At 57.2% G+C, this 25,986-nt stretch overlaps 1 protein-coding gene across 1 annotated transcript in view; it reads right to left on the bottom strand.

Annotated features, from left to right (window-relative positions):
* The window catches only part of LOC117653596 (neuroligin 4-like), a 43,733-nt gene extending 18,305 nt beyond the window's left edge, over positions 1-25,428 (bottom strand). Inside the window, exon 1 of the mRNA XM_034399391.1 lies at positions 25,078-25,428. Within this exon, the coding sequence (XP_034255282.1) occupies positions 25,078-25,428 (351 nt within the window). The remainder of the gene's footprint in view (positions 1-25,077) is intronic.
* Positions 25,429-25,986: the final 558 nt, after the last annotated feature.

Raw genomic sequence — 25,986 nt, forward strand, 5'->3', positions numbered from 1 at the left:
ACTACATATGCAGCTCGTCAAAGCCGGGCACGGCAAGGCACGGCAAGGCGAAGCAGGCGAAGCCGGGCAGGTCGAGAGGGGACTCTTGACGCGTCGTCCGAGAGCGCTGAGTGCAGGAACAAACATGCCGTGCCAGGGGAAGGCGCGCATACGCACACGCGCGGCTGTGTGGCACACTGTGCGGGGAGTGTTCCGTCCGCCTGGTGTCGGCTGGCGAGCGCTTGCTTGGTAGAAAAGGGCAACCGTTTCTTAGGAATTTGTTTTCGGCAGGGTACTTGCAGTGGGCTGGAAGACCGCTGGCGCAGGCTAGACGCGGTTGAGCTCCAGAGTCGCTAGATGGGACACGGACCGAACGAGTGATCCAACCAATAGATTGCTCCTCGAACGAGGAATCCATTGGTGGGGTCACCCGTTCGGTCGTTCGGTTCGAGTCTTGTTTAGCGACTCTGGAGCACAACATGAGTCAAGAGTTTTGGTCGTCTCCACCGGTCTTCTGGCCCACTGTGCCCCGCCTCCACCGCGGTCCTGGTTCGCTCCCCCGGTGGCCGCGGCCCTCTGGGCGGCCGAGGCCGGCTCCACGTAATGACCGGCCGAGAGAAATATTTCAAAACTTTGCAGCCAGCCAGCCCTCCTCGGTGCAGCGGGGCGGTGCGTTCGCGTTGCCGCCGTTGCCGCGCGCAAATTTCATTCATTGATAAATTTGGGGGCCCCGCCGCGCAGACTGCTTTATTATGATAAGTTGCCGGTGGCCGCGCCGGGAGCGAGGCCGCGAACGCGTTGATGTACGGCCGCCACCCCGATGCACCGCAGGCCGGCCGAGGCCGCGGCGGCTGGCTGCACTGCACTGTAACACGCCCGAGGCCGCGGCGGCCGCGGGCAACAAGGAAACACGGGACGGTACCTGCTGGGGCAAGCGCAACACGCAGTCGTGTTCGACGTCCTGCAGCCACAACCCAATTCACTGACCGGGATGCGGCCGACTCACGCCGCCACGCCACGCCGCGCCGAGCCACGCCACGCACGCGCGATTGACCCGCGAGCGAGCATGCCTGTGGCAGTGCCGCCCGCCGTTCACGGTAAAAACTATTTCTGTGTTTCCCAGGAAGCCTATGGCAAAGACACAGGCGATTTCCAGGGAGTTCATGGGAAAACCAGGCACCGTTGTTACGTACCGTTTTTCGCAGAACAAAACCGGCACGGTCAGGCAAGCAGGCCGTTGGTTCCCTGCGCCCCTTCCTCTCTCTCGAACTCACGGCGCTCCCGGAGACTTGACTTATTTTTGGAGACACTGGGGCGCGGCGGTCGTGGCCGTGGTTCCTTGAGGGTGGGCTCCTCGAGCAAGCCCACCCACCAGACTGATTCCGAGAGTCGCGTTCTTCGCTCTGTCTCTCTCGCACTTGTACGGGACACCCCATGACCGTGAGAGAGACGCAGCGCCGAAAGCGAGTCTCGGAATGTGGCGATCTGGCCGTCTTGTCCAGTGACCTGTGCCGCCGCACCGCACCGGGCCTAGAGGGCCGTGTGTCCATCGGGGCGGCCCAATCAGGCTTTGAGGTCCGGGACGTGCTCGAGGCCCAGGGCTTCCCAGCTTAAAAATCCACTTGCTACTTTCTAGGTGGAAAACGTAAGGTGGAAATGGGTCAGATGGAAATGGCTGGGTGGAAACAGTTTACAAGGTGATAATTGGTTACTTTTACAAGGTGGCCCTTCCATCCCAGGTGGAAATTGTATTTTCCACGTTGCAGTGGATTCCACCTGGGTGGAACATGGATTCCACTTGGGTGGAATGAAATTCCAGGCGGAATATGAAAGATGTGTTTGAGTCCATCAGTCAGCCCTCGGTACGTCGCCACTCAAGAGGAGAATGATCCTTCCACCCTAACTTTTCACGCTACACCCATTTCCGCTCATAGATTTAAGATAGCTATGAAGGTTAACATAATATTGAGGAAATCTGAAAATGGCTCGGAGACTTCAACGCACGGGCAATAACAATACCAGGTGGAAGATTCTAATTTCCACTCGGAAATTTTGCCCAGGTGGAAGAATTATTTCCACCTAGTAAAGCTGGGGTGGAAATTTGCGACTTCCACATGGAAACCTTGTCAAGGTGGAACAGATCGTTTTCCACCCAGATAAGTCGGGGCGGAAATCTACAAAGCCCACGTGGAAAGGCGTCATCCACGTGGAATTACCTTCTTCTCAAGGTGGAATCGCCACTTTCTAGGTGGAATGCGCTGTTTCCACCTCGACTTCATGAGTGGATTTTTAAGCTGGGTTGGTGTGGCTTGGCGGCGGCCAGATCGGCTAGCCCCCCCCCCCCCCCCCCCCCCCGGCCGGATGACCACTCCGACGGAAAGTGGCTTCGCTGCCTTCCACTTTCCACCGCCAGGAATGAGGCGTGCTGTGCCTGTGCATTGAATATACATGGCGGGCGTGCGGCGTGCCTGGGCCTTCCCTTGCCGCGGCCCGCGCCGGAAACCAGCTCACTCGAGCCGAGCCGAGCCGGGCCGAGCCGAGCCGAGCCGAGCCGAGCCGGGCCGAGCCGGGCCGAGCCGAGCCGGGCCGGGCCGAGCCGAGCCGAGCCGAGCCGAGCCGGGCCGAGCCGAGCCGGGCCGAGCCGAGCCGAGCCGAGCCGAGCCGGGCCGAGCCGGGCCGAGCCGAGCCGGGCCGAGCCGAGCCGGGCCGAGCCGAGCCGGGCCGAGCCGAGCCGGGCCGAGCCGAGCCGGGCCGAGCCGAGCCGAGCCACCGCGGCAGGGTTCCTCACCTCAAACCGGGGCATGGCGCCTGGCGCGGCCTGGCGGCCAGGGCCATGTATCTCCGGGCACGTACTGTACATCGGCTGCCCCCTCTGCCCGGCCTGGGCCCGGCCTCGGCTAGACAGCCCGCCATTCTTTCCGGGGGACAAGGGCGGCCTTTATCCGAGGCCCGCCGGGCCCAGGGCGGGCCCAGGGCGGCCGGCCAGCCCGGCCGGTGGCAGTGCCGCCAAGCCGCCGGGCCGCCAGCGCCGGTAACGAACTGGCATTATACGGGCTTCGGAAAGAAAACAGCGGGGCAGCCACCTAACGAGCTTTCATTATGAGCGGCGTCGCTTTCAGCGAGGCGAGGCGTGGCGAAGCAGGCCGTCCCCGCGAAGCACCGCGCCGCGCAGCCAAGCCGCACCGCGCCGACTCCAATAGTACACTGTTATTCCTGGGTGTTCAATAACTAAGCGCCTTAAGGCGTTTGCCTCAAAAACCTAGACGCCTTGATGCGCTTAGTTACTCAACGCCTAAGGCGTTTAGTTACTCAACGCCTAAGGCGTTGAATTACAAGACACCTTTGCTTGGCCTGTACCCACCACAACAGCAGTGGGAGTACTAATGCAATACAAGCTGCCTCTTTCCATTGCCTCAAGGCGTCTAACTACTATACGCCTTCCAAGGCGTTTAACTGCTAGACACCTTGGAGGTGTGCAGAGGCTGAACAGCTTGACTGTCTTTGAATACAGCCATGCCATCCCTTGTTTGAACCAAGGTGTTTAGCAGCTACGCACCTTTGAAGGTGTCTTACCATTAAACGCCTTGCAAGGCGCGCAGCAGTTTAACACCTTGACACAATGGGCCAGGGCAGCCTGCACTGCTAATGTATGCATGGAGATTTGTCCATATTTTTCCATTTGTTTTAATAATCTACACATACCTGTCAAAAATTAGTTTGTGATGCTGAGTTGTCAATATCCAATTAAGGATGGAGACGGCTGTTGTCAATACGTGTGACCAAACCGCAGAATGTTTTTGTCAGTGAATAGCAGTCATCACTTACTATTGTCCTAAAATTAACTTGAGTCTTATTGTTGGTTGCAAAGTAAATTAACACAAAGGCGGCAATAAAAATTTGGCCTTGAAGGAAAGAAGCACAAATATAAGTCCTTTTCTCCATTGTGAAGAATCCACAATGGACCAGGCGCTGGTGAGGTTGGGCTGCCCCAGTAGATGGAGACATTTTCAGAGTTTAGAGGCGTGTCAACATATGTGACGCACTGTCACATCCCCTTCGTTCGATTCGATTCATGATTTCACTGCCACGAAGCGCTCAAATTCGTGTGCAACAGTCTAAAAACGAAATAAACCGAGCCAAGAAGCACACACGAACTCGCACGTAAACATTTGAGACGCAACAAAACAAAATGCTGCCAACCTATGAAATGAAAAGACAAGAACGAAAAAAAAAACAGACGTTCTTTTCATTTCATAGGTTGGCAGCATTTTGTTTGTTGCGTCGCAAATGTTTACGGCTCGGTTTATTTCGTTTTTAGACTGTTGCACACGAATTTGAGCGCTTCGTGGCAGTGAAATCATGAATCGAATCGAACGAAGGGGATGTGACAGTGCGTCACATATGTTGACACGCCTCTAAACTCTGAAAATGTCTCCATCTACTGGGGCAGCCCAACCTCACCAGCGCCTGGTCCATTGTGGATTCTTCACAATGGAGAAAAGGACTTATATTTGTGCTTCTTTCCTTCAAGGCCAAATTTTTATTGCCGCCTTTGTGTTAATTTACTTTGCAACCAACAATAAGACTCAAGTTAATTTTAGGACAATAGTAAGTGATGACTGCTATTCACTGACAAAAACATTCTGCGGTTTGGTCACACGTATTGACAACAGCCGTCTCCATCCTTAATTGGATATTGACAACTCAGCATCACAAACTAATTTTTGACAGGTATGTGTAGATTATTAAAACAAATGGAAAAATATGGACAAATCTCCATGCATACATTAGCAGTGCAGGCTGCCCTGGCCCATTGTGTCAAGGTGTTTAACTGCTGCGCGCCTTGCAAGGCGTTTAATGGTAAGACACCTTCAAAGGTGCGTAGCTGCTAAACACCTTGGTTCAAACAAGGGATGGCATGGCTGTATTCAAAGACAGTCAAGCTGTTCAGCCTCTGCACACCTCCAAGGTGTCTAGCAGTTAAACGCCTTGGAAGGCGTATAGTAGTTAGACGCCTTGAGGCAATGGAAAGAGGCAGCTTGTATTGCATTAGTACTCCCACTGCTGTTGTGGTGGGTACAGGCCAAGCAAAGGTGTCTTGTAATTCAACGCCTTAGGCGTTGAGTAACTAAACGCCTTAGGCGTTGAGTAACTAAGCGCATCAAGGCGTCTAGGTTTTTGAGGCAAACGCCTTAAGGCGCTTAGTTATTGAACACCCAGGAATAACAGTGTACCCACCTCGCCTCGGAGCGCTAACGCGCTACCCGTGCGCCGTGCGGCCCGCGGCGCACCTTTGTGGACCATTTCGAGACCCCGGCGGCAGCCGCAGTGTTTTGCTTTGTGGCCGACTCGAGCAGGGCGCGGCGCGGCGCGGCGGGGCGGGGCCTGACAGACACTTATGAGGTCACCGCTCCGCGTCGTCCGTCCGCGTCCCCCGGGGAACGCTTTGTCCGTCCGCGCGTCACCAGCTACATTTACCACCACACGGTGCCCACACTGTACGTGCCCCGGCGACTGCTCGACACGTACAAGCTCACACACACACACACACACACACACACACACACACACACGCAACACGCACGGCGCACGCAAGACACGCTCCCTGCAGACGTATAAATTCACGAGGCAAAAGGGAGAAAGCGACCAAGACGCGTTGCACCCTGCTGCTATGCGCTTAGACACAATTCATAATCCCCGCCCCCCCGCCTCCCCCACACCCCATTTCTCCCGTGTCGTCCTCTTTCCCGCTTGCATGATGCGAGCAAGCGCGCGTGTGTCGTCGCCATAGAATGTACACAATGCAACGAGCCGGGGGAGCAGGTCTGCGAAAACGCTTTGAATAACAGCCAAAGAATTGCCGCTATTCGTAATGCAAAAATAAAATAATAAAAGAAAATAGAAGTGAACGATGGTAGTGGCGGATACTGGATCAAGGATTTTTGACCAGTGTGGTGATGCGCTGGCCCGATGAATCAGCGTCTCTCTCTCTCTCTCTCTCTCTCTCTCTCTCTCTCTCTCTCTCTCTCTGTCTCTCTCTCTCCAGCAGCCGCGGCGCGCACTACACCACGGCTACACCTGGCTCGGCGTTTTATTGCGAGAAATAACAATTTGGCGCCGCCCCCCAGTTGGCTGCACCTTGGCGTCGGCGATCAGATTACACGGGGGACAGTCGCTAACCCCCCGCGGGAGGGGGCGGAGGGGAGGGGGAGGGGGAAGGGGCGGAGGGGAGGGGGCCGCTGGTTGGAGGAGCAGCGGGCACGGCAGCACGGCAGCGTAATGCACAGCAGTTTATCTGTAAAAACACGGCGGCGCCATCATTCAGACCAACAAGCACATATAAAGGGGAAGGAGGTAAATGGAATACGTGAGGGACCAGAGTGGCGGACGGGGGGGGGGAGAGAGAGAGAGAGAGAGAGAGAGAGAGAGAGAGAGAGAGAGAGAGAGAGAGAGAGAGAGAGAGATTTGTTTAAAAGAGGGAGAATGGTGCGCGCCACCGTGGTATTACGACCGCCACGTTCGACCAGGCCTGGACCAGGGGGCGAGGCTGGGCGAGGCTGGGCGAGGCGACCCCGACGGGCCGTCCACGATGGGGCACCACAGGGGCCCTACACTGGGCACTACAGCGCGTGGATCTGACTGGCCCGGTTAATTGCGGTCAATATTTAATGCATCGCCGACGAGGCCCGGCGCCCACCCTGCTACACCGCTACAGCAGACTGATTCCGAGAGTCACTTTCGTCGCTCTGTCTCTCTCGCACACGGGACACCCCGTCAGTGCGAGAGAGACAGAGCGACGGAAACGACTCTCGGAAGCAGTCCGCAGGGGTCGGTCAGCGGCACGGCGCGAACTTGTTTGAAAACCCCGACCGGTTGTCTCCTTTCTGCTGTGTCGCAGAAGCTCCAGCGCGGAGCCGTGTCCGTCTGCCGCAGCGCGCGGTCCGGCAGGTGGAGCCCACCACGGCGACCAGGGGGCACACCAGGGGGCACACCAGTGGGCACACCAGGGGGCACACCAGTGGGCACACCAGGGGGCACACCAGGGGGCACACCAGGGGGCACACCAGGGGGCACACCAGGGGGCACACCAGGGGGCACACCAGGGGGCACACCAGGGGGCACACCAGGGGGCACACCAGGGGGCACACCAGTGGGCACACCAGGGGGCACACCAGTGGGCACACCAGGGGGCACACCAGGGTAGAGATGTGCGCTGACCGGTCACGACGCCGCCGCCGTCGAAGGCAGCCGCGCCGCCGCCGCCGGTCGAAACGGTCGGCGTAATCGGCGCGAATAAAACTATTGGTTCTGAAGGTCTCAGATCACAAAATACCTCGAAAACCTGAAGTTTCCTTGAGCTAAACGCGTTTTCCTGACGAAAATGAGCCATACCGTCTTTGCCTTACCTTCCCTACCCCTCTCTCCGCTTTGGCGTCGTAGTTCATTAAGATGCCGAAAATCTAACACCAAGAAAGTAAATGGTCTTTTACGTATTTAACGTATATATTTGTTAATAACTTGTTCTACTTGAGCACTTATATCATTTTTAACCTGTGACTGACAAAATTTTGAGACCCTATGGTTGGTAAAATCAAAATTTCTTTCACGCCGAATACGCCGATTACGCCGCCGCCGCCGGCCTTAAATTGGCCAAGCGCCGCCGCCGATCAAATTGGGGTCGGCGCACACGTCTACACCAGGGGGCACACCAGGGGGCACACCAGGGGGCACACCAGGGGGCACACCAGTGGGCACACCAGGGGGCACACCAGTGGGCACACCAGTGGGCACACCAGGGGGCAGACCGCACGCCGCGCCAGCTTCCCCGCCAGCTGGCCGACGACACGGCGGGCATCATCGTCTTCATCATTCACGGCCGCCTCGCCGCGTCCCGTTCCCCCGGCGACCATTTTTCGCCGGTCCAATCTGCGCCGCGCCGCGCGACGCTGGTCGTCCTCGCCGCGGCCAAGCGGGGCGTGGCACGGCGAGGCGGTGGCCGGGCACGCCGCTGCACTCGTGGACGGCGCCGTCGTGTCGGCCGCTGCAGCGGGGCGCGCCCGGTGGACCCAGAGGCCGGCCGCTTGTTATGTAAATTTACGAGTGTGCCCGGCCCAGCTCCGCCTGGCTGGCTGGCTGGCTGGCTGGGTGGGCAGGGCCCTCACAATGTGTTATTTGCAGCCAGGCGTGATTACTCCTCATTCAGCCGCCAGGGGGCAGCACGGGTCACCCTGGCCGCCGCCCTGGCCGCCCTGGGCCAGAGTTCTGCAATGGGTGGGTTTTCTCGACCCGCCGCCGTCTTGCGCTCTTGGCCATGGTTCCACGACCCGGCCCGGCTGGGTGTGCACGGGTCGGGTCCGGACCCGACCCAGCTCTAGGAGCGGGTAGACTCTCCACCCGGGTCCCCGCACAGGCTCGACGTCTGCTGCCGAGCCGTGTCCGCAGCGCGCTAGGCTCGGCTGGCTCGTTGCGAGCCACGGCAGCGCGCCGCTCGGCCGCAGCCGTCCTTGTCTCTCCCATAGGTCCGCCTTGAGAGCGAGAGAGACGCATGATGTGCTCGCTTCTTCCAGGCAAGCGCGCACCTCAACGCCGCTCGCCGGGCCGCCAGCGACTCTGCCGGCCGGTGACGGGGACCGTCCCGGAACAGTTTGACAACATTTGGCAGGGGGGGATGGCCAGACCGCTGCCGCTTCGCCAAGACCCGTGCACAGTCGCTCTCTCTCGCACAGCCCAGGCGGCGGGTCGAGCCGACCCACCCATTGCAGAACTCTGCCCTGGCCGCCCTGGGCGTGACTCGCACGGGGCGCGGCCGGGCGCGGGGTTGTTGCCACCACTGGCCGCCGCCTGGACCAGCTAGCCGCGCCAGAGGACAAACATAAGGGACTCGAGGTCCACAAACACAAATACCGCGCAGCAGCGCGCTCGCCTTCCCCAGGCACCGTGACGCAGGGCAACGCAGGGCAGCGAGGCGCCGACTCCGCCCGGGAGGCTGCACCGCCACCCTGGACCCAGTGGCGGAGCCAGAGGCGGCCTTCAGGGGGAAAAGCAGCACTTTTTGACGACTTACAGGGCAAAGTGTGGCTTTTGCCTGCCTTTCAGGCGTTTATCTAGCTGCAACATCGGGGGTGGTGGTGATGGTGGTGGTGGTGGTGGTGGTGGTGGTGGTGGTGGTGGTGGTGGTGGAGGTGGTGGTGGAGGAGGAGGAGGAGGAGGAGGAGGTATCTCGGCCCCTAACCTAACCTGGCAGAACCTGGCTGGCCTAGGGTTCTAGCCCACACTCAGAAAACCTTACAAACTATTTTGGGCCTTACAAAGAAAAGTAGTTTGTATAACAAAGTATTTTGAGCATACGTAAGCTTACAAAGAAAATACTTCGTAATTTACGAACTATTTCTTCGTATAACAAAGTATTTTAGTTTGTTATATGTATGCTCAAAATACTTCGTAAGGTTTTAAGAGTGCAGTCATAGACCCTCCAGGCCCTGAGGTGCCTTGCTCCACACGGACTCCGTGACATCGTGACAGTCAGTCTCTCCCAGCAATGAAGCCCCACATTTTTTTCATTCCCCCTCCCCCCTCCAGGTTTCCTTTTTCTTTCCGCCCGCACGTGCAACAACGCCCTCCCTGCATCATTCGTTGCTTGGCTGTCCCGGGCCTGAGTATTACTTTCTTTTGTTGGGACAATTAAGTGTGCCCGGGCAGTCGGCCGTCGGCCCGGCCGTCTAGGGCTCTAGTCTGTCCAGGCGACCAGGACCGGGGCCGAGGCCGGGGCATACAGAGTGCCAGTGTTTTTCCCTTCGTGTGACAGCGGCAGGGTCGACAGCAGCACCGGCCGCGAGGGGTGCGAGCAGGGCGAAGGGCCGCGGTGCTCCGCTACACCGTCTGGGCCCGGGGATTGGACTACCCGCCCCGCCCCGCACAGTGAGCCAGAAGACCGGTGGAGGCGGCCAAAACTCTAGACACGTTTTGAGCTCCAGAGTCGCTAAATGGGACTCGAACCGAACGTGTGACCCCACCAATGGATTGCTCTCCGAACGAGGAATCCATTGGTGGGACCACACGTTCGGTTCGAGCCCTGTTAAGCGACTTTGCAGCTCACAAGGCGTCTAGAGTTTTGGCCGCCTCCACCGGTCTTCTGGCTCACTGTGCCCCGCCCCCGCCCCGCCCCGCCCCGCCCCACCCCACCCCGCCCCGCCCCACCCCGCCCCGCCCCGCGAGGAGACGGCGCGCGTCAGTTTCTAAATTAGGACGTCACACTTTTACAGCCACGCGGTAAACAGTGGTTCAACAACAACAACGACAACAACAACAACAACAAAAACGGGGGAAAAGTAACCGAGGCAGCGTGTCATGTCCGGCGAGGGCCAAGTCGAGCAGGGTAGGCTAATTGCAGAGAGAGCCATCTTGAAGAGGAGGGGGAGGGTGGGGGCTGGAAGATACTCATTTTCTGACAATGTCGGGCCGGCGGCGGGTACAGGGAAGGCAGCAAGGCAGCGCTGATTGGTGGGGCTGCACTCCATTCATTCCGACTGATGAGCTTACTGGCCTTGCCGGCCCGGCCATCCCGCGCTGGCGCAGCTCCACTCTCGAGCAGCAGTGTCACCGTCCCTCTCGCACGGCCCCGGGCCGCCCCGCCTGGCCCCGCCGCCGCCACACGGCTGCGAGGGAGACGGGGCGACGACGCCGCTTCGGAAGCAGCCCGCTGTCCCTAGCCAATCAAGACCGGCCCAAATAATTGCAGCCTAATAGAAAGAGGAAGCGACCCGGCCGCCAATCCGCTTACAGTGCGGGCGCGCTGGGAGAGCGCTGCGGAGAGCGCGGGGAGAGCGTGGGGAGGGCGGGTGGAGAGCACGGGGAGGGCGGGTGGAGAGCACGGGGAGGGCGGGTGGAGAGCACGGGGAGGGCGGGTGGAGAGCACGGGGAGGGCGGGTGGAGAGCACGGGGAGGGCGGGTGGAGAGCACGGGGAGGGCGGGTGGAGAGCACGGGGAGGGCGGGTGGAGAGCACGGGGAGGGCGGGTGGAGAGCACGGGGAGGGCGGGTGGAGAGCACGGGGAGGGCGGGTGGAGAGCACGGGGAGGGCAGGGCGGAAGAGCGCCACCGCTCTGGCAGGGGCGGCGCATTAAACGTAGCCAATCCCGCCGACCACTGCAAACACACGATAACACAGACATCGCCAGCACGCGGGCGCCTCTCTCCTCTCCACCGCGCCGCCGCCCTCCGCCGCCTGCGGTCCGCGCTCCGGCCGCCGAGCGCCGCCGCGCTCATCCGCCCGCCTCTTTACTTAGGACGGCAGCGCTGCGCCGCGCGTTGCGTCCGGGGCGTGAGAATGTGGGGAAAAGCATTGGTGCTGTCAGCCAGGCTGCCAGCCCGCCAGGCAGCCAGCCCACCAGCCAGCCCACCAGCCAGCCAGCCAGGCAGGCAGCTCCCCAGGCAGCCACACTCTTAAAACCTTACGAAGTACTCTACAAATCAAAGAGTGTACCAGGTGGCTCAGAAACCCCGCGACAAAATGATTGCAGGCTACACGCCTGCAGCCGTGCATGCGGGCTTGCCTACGCTCCGGTCTGCGGGCGCCGGGATGCTCCAGGGTGGCCACTCGTCCATGACGCACTCCACCGCTGCGCTGTCCTTCGCGGCGCGGTGCTGTCCTTCGCAGCGCCGTCGCCGTGGGGCTGTCCGCCGCGGACAGCGCCGCGGACTGTGCCGTGCCGCGAAGGACAGCGCCGCGCCGCGAAGGACAGCGCGCCGCGAAGGACAGCACCTCGGGGTGAAGGACAGCGCCGCGGGGTGAAGGACAGCGCCGCGAAGGACAGCGCCCTGGCGCGAAGGACAGCGCCGCGGTCCGCGGTGGACAGTGCGTCATGGACGAGTGGCCACCCTATAGCGTCCCGGCGCCCGCAGACCGGAGCGTAGGCAAGCCCGCATGCACAGCTGCAGGCGTGTAGCCTGCAATCATTTTGTCGCGGGGTTTCTGAGCCACCTGGTACATGGTATGCTCTAACTGGAGCATGCCTGCAAGCACGCTCTAACTAGCGCATGCCTGCCAAGCATGCACTAACTAGTGCATACATGCCATGTACACGATAACTGAAGCGTACATTTACTGCCTAAGGGATAGGGAGTTTTCTGCATCAGGAAGCGTGTACATGGCATGTATGCACTAGTTAGTGCATGCTTGGCAGGCATGCGCTAGCTAGAGCGTGCTTGCAGGCACACTCTAAAAAAAATGCTTCTGAAATTTCATAACCTGGTTTTGGACCTATTTGTAGAACTATTGCTCTTAAATTTCATATCCAAATAGTTCTTAAGTTTCATAACTACCTGTTCTAAAATGTCATAAGTGGTTTATGAAATGTAAGAACTCTTTTATTAATTTTCAGAAGCAATGTGTTATGAAAACTTATATCCGGTTCTTAATCTCTACAACCAATGCTATGAAACATCATAACAGTTTTATTACTTTTTACAACGAATGTATCGTGAAATCTTATATCCCGTTCTAAACTTTTATGTTACAAATACTGAATTCTCAGACAGGTTTCATTTCTTTTCACACTCAATATCTTGCAGCACTTATGCATCGTAGCGCACCAATTCGGGCATTTTTCTCCGAGAGCTACGCACAAGGAACATCACAGTTTCACGTGAGAGCCAAACCTCAGTCGACGTGGTAAACAGCGCAGCAGCGTTTCAGATCCAGATGAAAACTTTAGGGAAACTCGATCGACAAGAAGAAAATACTTTGGGAACAAAGATGAAAGAGGAGAAGCGAATTGAAATAATACGCCACCCACACGTTCATCGCCCGTCCCTGCAGTTAAAAAGATGGAGTTACAGCATTCAGCTGCGCCGCTTGTAACGAAAACAGTCATTTTCCCGGAGATCGCCAATCTAGCTTCAAACTCTTGAAACACGAGTGCTGGCTGTTGGGCACCACGAGCAGCACTTCAACTGCACTACACGCACTGCGCCGAAATAACACTAAACGGTCCAGTGAAACTAAATTGATGGCGCGACTGACTCGCTCTCGGACCCGGACGCGATGTGCACAGCTCTGGAGACACAGACACACTAAAAATGACGCAGTCCCTCAGTAATCCGGAGTGGCCGAGGGATTTCGCGACCCTTCGGTCGGTGCAGGTAGCCTCGGCCGGCCGGCCGGCGAGCGGTGATTTTCCGGGAAAGCAGCGCCCGAGCGCCGGCTCGGCTCGCCACCGACGGGGCGGCTCGGCCCGGCCCGACACGGCCCGGCGTATACACTGTTTGAACTAACTGAAGCATGCCTGCAAGCACGCTCTGGTTAGCGCATACCCGCCAAGCATGCACTTATCACAGCATACATGACATGTACGAGCTAACTGAAGCAGACAACTCCCTGCCTCTTACGCACTAGATGTAGTAAGCGGATACGGTATGTATGCACTAGTAAGTGCATGCTTCATGCTTGGCGGGCATGCTTCAATTTGTGCATACAATGTAAGCTTTTCGATTTCTAGCTGTGCCCATCAAGATTCCTATCTAATCGGATAGGAAAATGTAAACACTTGCCGAAGAAAGAGAACTTTACCAACTGATTTAGGGTAATTGTACAGTAAAAAAAAAGACTATGGTACATTTTAAAAATACTTGTGTCAGATGTCTCAATTTTGGGGTAAAAGTTCCTTACTATTGCATAAACTCATACACTGAGAATAGGCCCCCACCTCTTAATAGTTTCTGAGTTATGGATGTTTACGTTAACTTTTAGTCGTTGCTCTCAAATTCTCCTCACGACAAAGTAAAAGCTACCCATCCTTCAGATTCTGGCAATTATATTTATTTTCGCATTGAAAATAGATGGTGTTGGCCTTTTCTTAATATCTCTCTTAGTTTTACTGTAAAACTGAAAACAACAAAAATGAGGCAAAATCTCTCAAATTTAAAAATGAAAATGGGCCAAGTAAAATACCTTTTACAGCCTCTTCTGGACTGATATATTCAAATGTACCAACGCTTTCTTTTTCTTATATCTTGAATGCCAGAATCTGAGGTTTGCATACTTTTTCCTTTGTCGTGAGAAATCTCTAGGGAAACGGCTCAAAGTTTATGTAAACCTCCATAACTCAGAATCTAATGAGAGTTGGAGCCCCCAACTTTGAGAGTAAATTCATCTTACAGAGGTTGGATTTTGACCACAAAAAGAACTTCCTGTGACAAATGGTTCTGTTTCATGCTATTTTCACTTCACAGTGTCCATAAACTGAACACAAACGGGACTTGGCAGCAGAACGCAAATGATTAAAAATTTCAGATCCTCTGTTCTAAAATCAGCAAGCGTTATAAATTTTCAAAGTGAAAATCTAGATATTAAGAACCGGAGTTATAAGATTCCCGGTTCTGAAAATTTATAACCAGTTATTCTTGAAATCTATAACCCAAATCTTAAAACTCATTACAGGATCTTAAATTTTATAAGAATGTTATGAAAATTGAGATTTAGAACGTGATTATGAAATGTCAGACCTATTTGGATATGAAATTTCATAACTTTTTTTAGAGTGCATGCTCCAGTTAGAGCATACCATGTACACTCTTTGATTTGTAGAGTATTTTGAGCATACATATAACAAACTAAAATACTTTGTTATACGAAGAAATAGTTCGTAAATTACGAAGTATTTTCTTTGTAAGCTTTACGTATCACTCTAAAAAAAATTATGAAATTTCATATCCAAAGGAGTCTAAAATTTCATAATCACGTTCTAAACCTCAATTTTTATAACCTTCGTATAAAATTTAAGATCGTGTTATGAAACCTAAGATTTGGGTTATGGATTTTAATATTAACTGGTTATAAACTTTTAGAACAGAGTGACTTATAACTCTGGTTCTTAAAATCTAGATTTTCGCTTTGAAAGTTTATAACGCTAGCCGATTTTAGAGCAAGGTTCTGAAATTTTTAACCGTTTAGTCCTGCTGCCTAGTCCTTTATTCATGGTTAAATTAATAAAGAGGTGAAGTTTTCATTTTTATCGGCATGTGTTAACATTTTCCGAACCGCTAAGGTAGGAGTCCTAGGGGCGGTCTACAAACTGAAAAACGTACATTTTATGCACTAACTGGAGCAAGCACGCTTTTGCTAGCGTATGCCTACTACTTTTTAGTGCATACAGTTATTACATTAATGAGAGGTATGGAGAGCTGTCTGCTTCAGTTCGCGTGTACATGGCATGATGCACTAGTTAGTGCATGCTTGGCGGGCATGCGCTTGTTGGAGCGTACTTGCAGGCATGCTCCAGTTAAGGGGGGACCCTGGTGAAACTTTCAAGTAGGCTTTAAAATAATCCAAGAAAGTTGAAACTTTGCTTGATTATTGGGTTCATTATGGTGAGTTCATAAAACAAAATTCAATCCAAAATGTTGAACGGTCTCTGAGAAAAGTGGCTTTTTAGTGTTTTTTAGAGCGTTGGGGAAAAATCTTCCTGCGTCTTTCATTGGAACGGAAAGTCTTGAAAATTTTTTTGGGTTATCCTTAAGATGTATAGAAGAGATTTTAGTGACGGAATTTTCAATTTCATCTTCTGTCCTGAGATATCAATTTTCAAATTTTAACATTGAAAAAAATCGAATTTTTTGCCTTTTTTGAAACTTTTAGGTGTGTGTTAAAAAAAGTAGGGCTGATATCAAGATTCCGTCACTAAAATTTGTCGATAAGTCATCAATGAATAGAGTCCATGCAAGACGACTCATGTAGGTGTCAACCAGGAACGCAGGAAGTCTTTCTACGACAAAATTTTTTGTCGACTGAGCAAAGCTGTGAAGTTGAGCGTAGAAGCTAACGACAACTGATCTCAATGTTATTTCTTTCCAAATGATGAAGGAACTACCCACATAGTTTAAAGGTGTTCAACCTGTTGAATCTGAAACCTTCTATGCACATTTTTATCTATGAACTTTGAAAATACTATTTTTGGCAATTTTGGTCATTTTTTCACCAGGGTCCCCCCTTAATGCATGTTCAAAATTTGTGTGTAGTATTTCCCAAGAGGCTGCAAATCGCGTCCCTTGCAATGCCTGACCGGCCACCGTCCTCCGGGCCGAGCCGAGCCGAGCCGGCCAAGCCGAGCCGAGCCGAGCCGCCCCGAGCCGGCCGAGCCGAGCCGCCCCGAGCCGAGTCGGCGCTGCTTCCACGGAAAATCACCGCTCGCCGGCCTGCCGGCCGAAGCCGAAGCTACCTGTGCCCGGCGAGGGGTCGCGTAATCCCTCGGCCGCACGGGATTTCGGCGACACTGCGTCACTTTTAGTGTGTCTTTGTCTCCAGTGCTGTGCACATCGTATCCAGTTCGCGTCCGCGTCACCGCAAGTTCGCGTCATCAATTTTGTTTCGCTATGTACCGTTAGTGCGCGTAGTGCGTAGAGTGCAGTTAAAGTGTTGCTTGTGGTGCCGAACAGCCACCACTCGTGTTCAAGAGTTACAAGCTATTTTGGCGACCCTCGGAAAAAGGACGTGTTTTCGCCAAAAGCGGTGTTACTGAGTGCTGTTATTCCATCTTCTTAACTGTAGGGACGGGCGATGAACGTGTGGGTGGCGTATTATGTCAATTCGCTTCTCCTCTTTCATCCTCGTCCCCAAAGTAGTTTCTGCGTGTCGACCGAGTTTCCCTAAAGTGCATCTGGATCTTATGCACTGCTGCGCCTCTGACTGTTAACAGCGTCGACTGCACTACAGTACAATGCTTATTTCCGTTGGCCAGCTGCAACGATTTGCGACAATACTGAGTGTGAAAAGAAATCATAGCTTTCTGAGATTTCATCATTTGTAACATATTCATTAAGAAAGGGATAAAGGTTTTATTTATTATTATTTTTTATTTATACATTTTGTGGGCAGTAATGAAACTATTATCATGTTTCATAATATTGGTTGTAGAGATTCAGAACCAAATGTGAATTTTCAAAACCAATTGATTCTAAAAAATTAATAAACTAGTTCTTACATTTCATAAACCACTTCTGAAAGTTTAGAACAGCAAGTTATGAAATTTAAGAACTTTTTGGATATGAAATTTAAGATCCATTGTTCTACAAATAACTTCAAATCCAGATTATGAAATTTAAGAAGCATTTTTTTTAGAGTGTATGCTCAAAATACTTTGTTATACAAACTACTTTTCTTTGTAAGGCCCAAAATAGTTTGTAAGGTTTTCTGAGTGCAGCGAGGAAGCCAGCCAGGCAGCCAGCCAGAGCCAGGCAGCCAGGCAGCCGGGCAGCCAGGCAGCCAGCCAGCCAGCCGTGGGCACGCGAGGTGGCGGTGCCGACGGCGGCGAGATCGGCGGATTATGCTGTGCTCCTCACCTCCCCTCGGCCAACCCCGACGGGCCGCCGCGGAACCAGTAACGGTCTGCGAGCTTCATCAGGCGTCGGGCTGCGCGGCGGGCTGCGCGGCAGTTCGGCGATGCGGGGCTTCGCTCTCCTCTTCCCTCTTCGCTTTGCGTGTGGCCTCCGAGATGGCCGCCATAAGTCAGGGCCGCCACTCAGCCGGCCCTCCAATATGTCCTCCGGGCCGTCGTCGCCGACGCTTCCGCCATGGACGCTCGGACCGTCGCACCCACACTGTACTTGCCGCGCGCACGCCCTGCTCCAGCGCCCACTCGTCCGCCTCGAGACGGAGCAGCGGCGGCGGCCTGGCGGCGGCAGCGCGCCCCTTTTTTGCAATTTTTATGCGTCCATCGCGCAGATAAATTTCCCTCTTCTCCATGGAGATGGCGCCTACCCCCACTTGTCGCCCTCCCCGCGCCGCACGACGGCCGCGCGACGGCCGCACGCGCTTGCCGGCGAAAAACCGTCGCGAGCGTCTCCTGCGCCAGTGAGCTCCAGCGAGGCAGCTCCAGGCCGCGTCCAGGAAATTGAGCCATCGCTGTCTTGAAAAGGCGCCGCGCCGCGCCGCCCTGGAGCTAGCAGTGCGGGGCCCGGGGCCGCAGAGGCCGGGCTAACACACGTAGGACTTCTTCGCCTGTCTGTCCTCGAAGGTCACGCCGCCCGGCTGGCTGGGCCTCGGGGGCTAGGGGGCTCGAAAGGCTCGATAGGGGAGGCACGTCAAGGGCCTAAAGCGCGCACGCACACATACACACGCACGGCGGGGCGGCCCTTCACTTTTATATGATGGGCCATTGGAAGGGCACGAGTGCAAGTGGTCGCCATGGCCCGCCTGCCGAAGGGCTGCCTGAGGTCCTGGAGGGCTGATTCCGAGATTCGTCGCTCTGTCTCTCTCGCACCTGTACGGGACGCCCCATGAGTGCGAGAGAGACAGCGAGGACTCTCGGAATCAGTCAGCTGGGCAGCGACGCGTGCGGCGGCCGCTACAGTCTCTCATTGATTTCGTCGAAGCGGCCGGGTTGGCCGGGGCCACATCGCCGTCATGCACAGGACGGCCGGCCGGGACGGCATTCCAAAAGACGCTCTACATCACGTGCCACTTTTATTTTTTACTCCCCCCTCCTCCCCTCGCCGCTGGCCATTCTTCCAAACTTCTTTTCTCTCCACCTCTTTTTTGCCCCTCATCCTCATCCTGCAGCCCGGCGTCGGCCTTGTCACTGTACCCATCCCCACCCCACTTACCCCTTTTCAGTTCGAACAAAAGAAATGCTTCCTTCTTCCCCCTAACATGCACCCGCGTGACGGAGGAACGAGGGGGAGAGAGAGAGCGAGAGAGAGAGAGAGCGAGAGAGAGAGAGAGCGCGCGCGCGCGCGCGCGAGAGAGAGAGAGAGAGAGAGAGAGAGAGAGAGAGAGAGCGAGAGAGAGAGAGACGCGTGAGGGTCGGGAAAAAGTAGTGTCGGGTCGCGCGGAGGGTGAACGAACACACACACACACACACACACACACCTCCCAGAGAGGGCCGGGTAGGGCGCCGGAGAGGGAGATGAGGGCAAAAGCTGCATCCCTTATGCATCGCGATCAGCACCGAGATCGGCACGCCCTGCTCTGCCTCGCCGCAGAACCACGCCGCGCCCTGCCGCACCGTGCCGAGCCGTGCCGAGCCGAGCCGAGCCGAGCCGCGCCCCTCCGCAGTGGATTCGCAAGTAATACACAGCAGGAACGCGAGTCCGCGGAAAGCAATGCATAGGAATCACGCGCCGCGGCGCCGTGCCGCCACCCTCCGCGAGGCCGCGAGGCCAGGCCGCGTCACCGGCAAAGTACTTTACGGGGGACGCTACGACGCCCCGCGATGGCCGCAGCGCCCCGCCACGCCACGCCTCGCCACGCCTCACCACGCCGCACAGTGGGCCAGAAGAGCGGTGGAGGCGGCCAAAACTCTAGGCGCGTTTTGAGCTGCAAAGTCGCTAAACAGGGCTTGAACCGAACGTGTGACCCCATCAATGGATTCCTCATTCGGAGAGCAACCCATTGGTGGGGTCACACGTTCGGTTCGAGTCCCATTTAGCTACTCTGGAGCTCAAAACGCAGAGTTTTGGCCGCCTCCATCGGTCTTCTGGCCCACTGTGCGCCGCGCCTCGCCTCGCCACGCCTCGCCACGCTGCGCCACGCCACGCTGCGCCACGCCACGCCGCGCCACGCCACGCCCCGCCTCGCCACGCCGCGCCACGCCGCGCCACGCTGCGCCACGCCACGCCACGCCGCGCCACGCCGCGCCGCGCCGCGCAGCACGCAGTGTAGTGCCTTTTCTTCTCGTCCCGGGGATGGCGCGGCTCGCGGGGCGGCGGCGTCTCGCTGTGCGCCGCGACGCCGGCAGCACCAGCAGGCCGATTCCGAGAGTCTGTTTCGTCGCTCTGTCTCTCTCGCACTCATGGGGCTCAAGGCGCGAGGAGGGAGACAGAGCGACGAAACAGAGACACTCGAAACAGTCCTGCAGCAACCACTTGCCGGGCGCAGAGAGCCAACAGCACAGCGCGGCGCCCTCAAACGCATTGCATTCGCGGTGCATTGGGGCAATAAGCGGCGCACAGTACGCCGAGCACGGGTTAGGCTAAGACTAAGGCTGGGGCCGAGGACCGGGGCGGATTCCGTCGACCTCGAAGACGACGTCGAGGACCACGACGCGGACGAGGGCGACAAGGGGCTCGGCGACGAGGGGAGGGAGTCGCACACAGCCGGCCCGGCCCGGGGAGTAGAGCCTCGAGTAGAGCGCGGCAGAGCGTCCTTCGATTTGTTTGGGGTGTTGAGGCTACCGTTGCGTTGGAAGGCAGCGTGAGCGCGTGTCTGTGTATGCGCGAGAGCTGCATACCCGTCCGAGAGAGTACATGCACCTACAACAACACCATAGCTAGCAAGTTGGGTGATTTAACGGCCCACACTCCTCACTCTGCCTCCCTCGCACCTCTTCGGCCGTTTCCGGCACACTCCGTGAGTGCGAGAGAGGCAGAGCGAGGGAGTGTGGGGCAGCAGAATCGCTCGCCCGGCGCACGTAGTGTTGACTCGCGTTGACTCGCGCGGTCGGGGCAGAGCGGGGCGGGGCGAAGAAGCAGGCCCGTTTGCTTGGCGTGCTTGCCGTGCCGCTGAGTGGAGGGTGTTGAGCGCATTGGGGCGTTGGATTGCGGCCCCACCGAGACTGGAGGAGACAAGGGGGGGGGTGGGGGGGGGGGGGGGGAGGGCGGGCGACGACATGCCTGCACGCTGAAAGGCGAGGGCCGTGCGGGCGGGTAGCCCCGGCCAGGTACCATCGAGGCACCATCCAGGCACCATCCAGGCATGCGGATACCAAACCGCTGGGCACCCTCCTGGGGACCCTCCTGGGGACGATGACGTACATGGAAGCACCCGTACCGCGTCCACACACACACACACACACACACACACACACACACACACACGAGCGCAATGCCAGGTGAGTGCGCACGTGGCGACACGTGTCCTGAATGTATAACGGCGCGTGGCCCCGGCTAATCTCTCTGCTGCGCCGGGCGAGGCGTGGCGGGGCGGAGCGTGGCAGGGCGTGGCGGGGCGGGGCGTGGCAGGGCGTGGCAGGGCGTGGCGGAGCGTGGCGGGGCGTGGCAGGGCGTGGCGGAGCGTGGCGGGGCGTGGCGGGGCGTGGCGAGGCGTGGCGGGGCGTGGCGAGGCGTGGCGAGGCGTGGCGGGGCGTGGCGGGGCGTGGTGGGGTGTGGCGGGGCGTGGCACGTGATAATAATGGTGCAGGGAGGCAGAGACGGATCGGCCAGGATGACGGGGAAGGATGTTGGCGAGGAGCAAGGACAGGTGAGGGAAGCACACCGCAAAAAAAGATGGGGGGTGGGGGAGGGGGGGGGGGTGGAGGCCGACGACGACCCAGTCCTTTGGCGAGGCTTACACCGAAACCGGCTTTGTTCCGGGATTCGAAAGTGACGAACAAATAAGGCTAAATGACTCCGCTTGGCTCACGAAAATGACAAACGACATTTTTCCGCACGAGCGTGGAAATTCCTCGGGACAACGTCACTGCTGCCGGCAGCAGCGCGAGAGGGGGAAGGGGCACGTGCTTCCACGCTCTTCTCTTTCTCTTTCGATTTTTTTTTGCTTCCTCAAAAATGGTCCGAATTGATGGTTCGGCTCGACGTGGCTGCGCGGCGGCGCGGGCAGCCATCCGTGCCTCCTCGCCCGCGCGGCCCGGCCGGCCCGCCCGGCAGGCAGCGCTGAAAAGTTTGGCCGACTCTTGAGACCCTATTAATCTCCCCAGCCGTTTGTAGATTTGGCTGGAGCCCAGCGGGGCGGGGCGGGGCGGGGCGGGGCGGGGCGGGGCGGGGCGCGGCGGGCGTGATCGGACATCGGGAAGCAGTGTGCAGCGCGCAGTAGGAAATGGCCACTTCTTGGGCGGGGCGCGGGGCGCTAACACGACGAGACCGCCCGCACTAGTCTGCACGCGCCGCCGGCAGGCTGTCTCCGTCGTCGCCGTCTCCCTCGCTCCCTTGCGGGACGCCCCGCGAGTGCGAGAGAGACAGAGACAATCGGCAATCGATACACGATCAAAGTGCGTACCAGGCGACGCACATTGGCCGGCCGCCAATCGCATTACTTCCTCTCGGCCGAGCGCGCCGTCCAGAGATAACACGTTGAAACAAAAACAAGGCCTGGGAAAACAAAGACAAGAGAAAGAAACAACAGCGAACCATAACTTGATTCGGAGGCATTACTGGGCCATCCAAGCGTGTAGGTCCCCGAACCGCGCCGCGCCCCTCCACCGTTAATCTCCGGGCCAATCACTGCGGGGCGCCGCCAGCCGCATACTGACCCGCTGGCTAAGCCAGTCAGGCCGAAAAAAAAGTGGAAACAATCAAAACCGCGCCGGCCGCCAGCCGTACTCGAACCCGGGCCGGTCGACGATTTTCCCGCTCCGCTGCCGCCGTCTTGGCACGCATGGCCGCCGGGAGACACTGCGGCGCAAGTGAAACGGGCCACATGTGCTGGCTGGGCGCGGCGGGGCGCGGCGGGGCGGGGCGGGGCGGGGCGGGGCGGGGCGGCGGGAACGCGAACGCGCGGCCCAAAGTTATGTGTCGGCATCGCCTCTGCGCTGCGGTAATTGAATGTGGAAATGCTTGGCGCGGCGCGGCGGCCGGATAGTTTAGCGACTGGCGCAGCGTGGCCCGTATAACGAGGCGCAGTACTCGCTGCTAGCTCACTGTGCCGCAATAATCCGCGACTCGTGCACCCCATTCGGTTCACCGCGGCACGGCGCGGCACGGCACGGCACGGCACTGTCGAATAAACTCGCCCGCAGACTCATCAAGGAAGAGGCGTCTCTGTAAATAAACCGTCACCCAGGCTGGAGCGGCCTCGGCTAACGCGACCGGGGAAACCACGTGCCACCAAATAGTATTATTTCTCGGAAAGAAAAATTCCCTAGTCGCTATGATGAGCTGGCTGAAAATTTTCCATTTTCACTTGTAAACTTGAATTTTTAAACGAAAATGTTTGACGTTTTCGGTGGTTTAGACGTGAAGTGTTTGAGCGTGTGGCGCCGCTCCGGCAGTGTCGTCGGCGACCCGAGCCATTCCGCTCACGCGCACGGCGACGGCGGCGCGGCAGTACGGCAGGCAGCAGTGCGGGTCATTGTTATACGAAACTAACAGTGAGGGGGTGGCGGCCCGGCCAGGCCCGGCCCGGACCGCCGGGGCGGCCAGGGATTATAACGCCGAGTGCCCGGCCGGCTTAGAAGCCCCGCTGCGCAGAGAGATAGCCTCCGACAAGCTGGCGCAGGACAGACGCCCGGTGGGCCAGAAGACCGGTGGAGGCGGCCAAAACTCTAGACGCGGTTTGAGCTCCAGAGTCGCTAAATGGGACTGGAACCGAACGTGTGACCCCACCAATGGATAGCTCTTCGAACGAAGAATCCATTGGTGGGGTCACACGTTCGGTTCGAGTCCCATTTAGCGACTCTGGAGCTCAAAACGCGTCTAGAGTTTAGGCCGCCTCCACTGGTCTTCTGGTCCACTGTGAGGCGGAAATGCGATCTGCGGCACGGAGCGCCCGCGGAAGAGCGGGTAGGCAAGCCGCAGCGCACGGGCGCGCTGTGTTGCCTGCCTCCATTACCATTGCCACTACGGGCTAGACCACGACTGATCGGGGCTGATCTGAGAGTCCTTTTCGTCGCTCTGTCTCTCTCGCACTCCACTCTACAAAAAATGTCCTGTCAACGCCGTTAATTTATTGCCAATGTTTGCTGTTATGCAATTCACGGCGTTTGCTGTGAACTAGTTCACGGCGTTCACTGTGATCTCGGTTACAGTGTTCACTGTGATCTGGCCACAGTCAACGCCGTGAATTGGAGCCTGATTTGCAGTACTTCGGTGCTTAGCGGTGTCAAACTCACAGAGTTTACTGGGGACCAGATCACAGTGAACACCGCGAACAAGATCACAGTGAATCCCGTGAGTTGATCACAGTAAACGCTGTGAATTGATCTACAGTGAAAACTGGTAATAAATTAACGGCATTTACAGGACATTTTTCGACACCTCGTCGGAACAAGCGGCTATCTCCAAAGGGAGTGCAGACAAACGGCTGTGGGAGCTGCAGACAAACGGCTATCTTTTTGACCCCCTGCAGACAAACGGCTAACTGACTTTTCGGGAGAGGTTAGGGTTGGCCGGGTTCCTTGAGTTTTTCTCAGGTTAGACGCACGTGACAGACTCATGTTATGTGTCAATCTGCTCTGACAAACTTTTGACATCTGTTGGATAAGGTCAAATTTGACAGGCTCAATTGATTGTAAATATATAAGTATCCAAACTCGGAAAGTGGAGAAAACAGTTAGCCGTTTGTCTGCAGGGGGTCAAAAAGATAGCCGTTTCACTACAAATCCAAAGGTCAGACTTCTCGCCATTCCAGAGGCAAGACATAAAAGTCTCGCCAAGATTTGGTCAGACCTGAAAGTCTCGCCAAAATTTGGTCAGACAAAAAAGTCTCGCCACAAAACGGTCATACTCAAAAGTCTGACCCCAAAATGGCGAGACTTTTGTGTCTGACCACCACCGAAAGGCCGTAATGTGCCGGACGGTTACGGCCTAAAGGCCGTGGTCAGACACAAAAGTCTCGCCATTTTGGGGTCAGACTTTTGTGTATGACCGTTTTGTGGCGAGACTTTTTTGTCTGACCAAATTTTGGCGAGACTTTCAGGTCTGACCAAATCTTGGCGAGACTTTAATGTCTCGCCATATTTTGGCGTGAAGTCTTTCCAGCCAAATTGCAGTGTTGTCTGCAGCACTTTCACAGATAGCCGTTTGTCTGCACTCACTTTGGAGATAGCCGTTTGTTCCGAGGTGGTGTCGTTTTGGTAGAGTGTCATGGGGTGACCCGAGAGAGACAGAACGACGAAAGCGATTCAGTCAGCAGAGCCCTCCAAGGCCTCCTTGGGCGGTGCGGCAACCGCGGCACAGTGGAGACAGTGGAAATCTCGGACAGGTTTCGAGCTCCAGAGTCGCTGACTTGAGCTAAAACCGAACGTGCGACCCCACCAATGGATTGCTCTCCGAACGAGGAATCCATTGCTGGGGTAACACGTTCGGTTCAAGTCCTGTTTGTGACTCTAGAGCCCAAAACGCGCCCAGTATTTTGGCCGCCTCCACCGGTGTTCTGGCCAACTCAGCGGCACCCCCAGGACGACGACGACAGTGAGAGAGTGCTCGGGACTCACCTGCGGGTAGTCGCCCTCCTTGGTCTGGTAGTCGAAGACGTAGAAGAAGGGCCCGGTGCCGTCGGTGCGCAGGATGGCCCCCATGCCACCGGAGCTGGCGATGGGCACGACGGGGCCGCCGGCGGGGCCACTGTTGGACACGGGCGACGCGGGCCCCACGCGGTAGATGGCGTCGCCCGTCTGCACCAGCGGCGCCACGAACTGCGCGTCGCTGAGCGCCGCCACCGTCGCGTCCCGGGTGTTGATGGGGTGCAGCGCCGTGCGCTCCCAGTCCGTGTACTCGTTGACCACCGTGGAGAAGATCTCGGACAGGTGGTGGGTGTACGTGTTGCGGACGTAGGTGCGCAGCATCCTGGAGGGCAGAAAGAAGGAGACGGTCATCGGGTGCGTGCGGGTCGGCGCGACGTCCTCCCCCTCCCCGGCTTCTTCCACGGTTCGCTGCGATCAAATTACCTTCGACGCGGGCCGGGCACGCCCACGCCCAGGACCGCCTTGGCCTCGGCGCCTCGCCCTGGCCGCCCTGGCCGCGCCCATTGTGGAGCAACACGAACCGGGCCGCCCCGGCTCGGCTCGGCACGACGCGCACCTTGCCCACGGCCTCGGCCCGCTCGGCGTCCGCGCTCCGCTCGTCACGCGCCAGGCCCAGCCAGGCCTCGGCCGGGAGGTGTTGGCGGAACGTGCGCCCAAAGAGTCGGCCAGGTCGGGGGCGGCACGGGGGCGGCGCGGGGGCGGCGCGGGGGGCGGGGAGTGAGCAACCACAAAAAGTTTGTGCGCCCCAGGAAGACCCTGATTGGCTGGCCAACAGTTTGTGTGCGGACCGAGACCAAGACCGTGCCCAACAATTAAGGCGTCCCCTGGCTCAGCCCGCTCACCAGACCGCCGCCCGACAGGCTCACGGCATTATGGACG

This window comes from Thrips palmi, unplaced genomic scaffold (assembly GCF_012932325.1).
Source record: "Thrips palmi isolate BJ-2018 unplaced genomic scaffold, TpBJ-2018v1 HiC_scaffold_8, whole genome shotgun sequence".
NCBI classification, from domain to species: domain Eukaryota; kingdom Metazoa; phylum Arthropoda; class Insecta; order Thysanoptera; family Thripidae; genus Thrips; species Thrips palmi.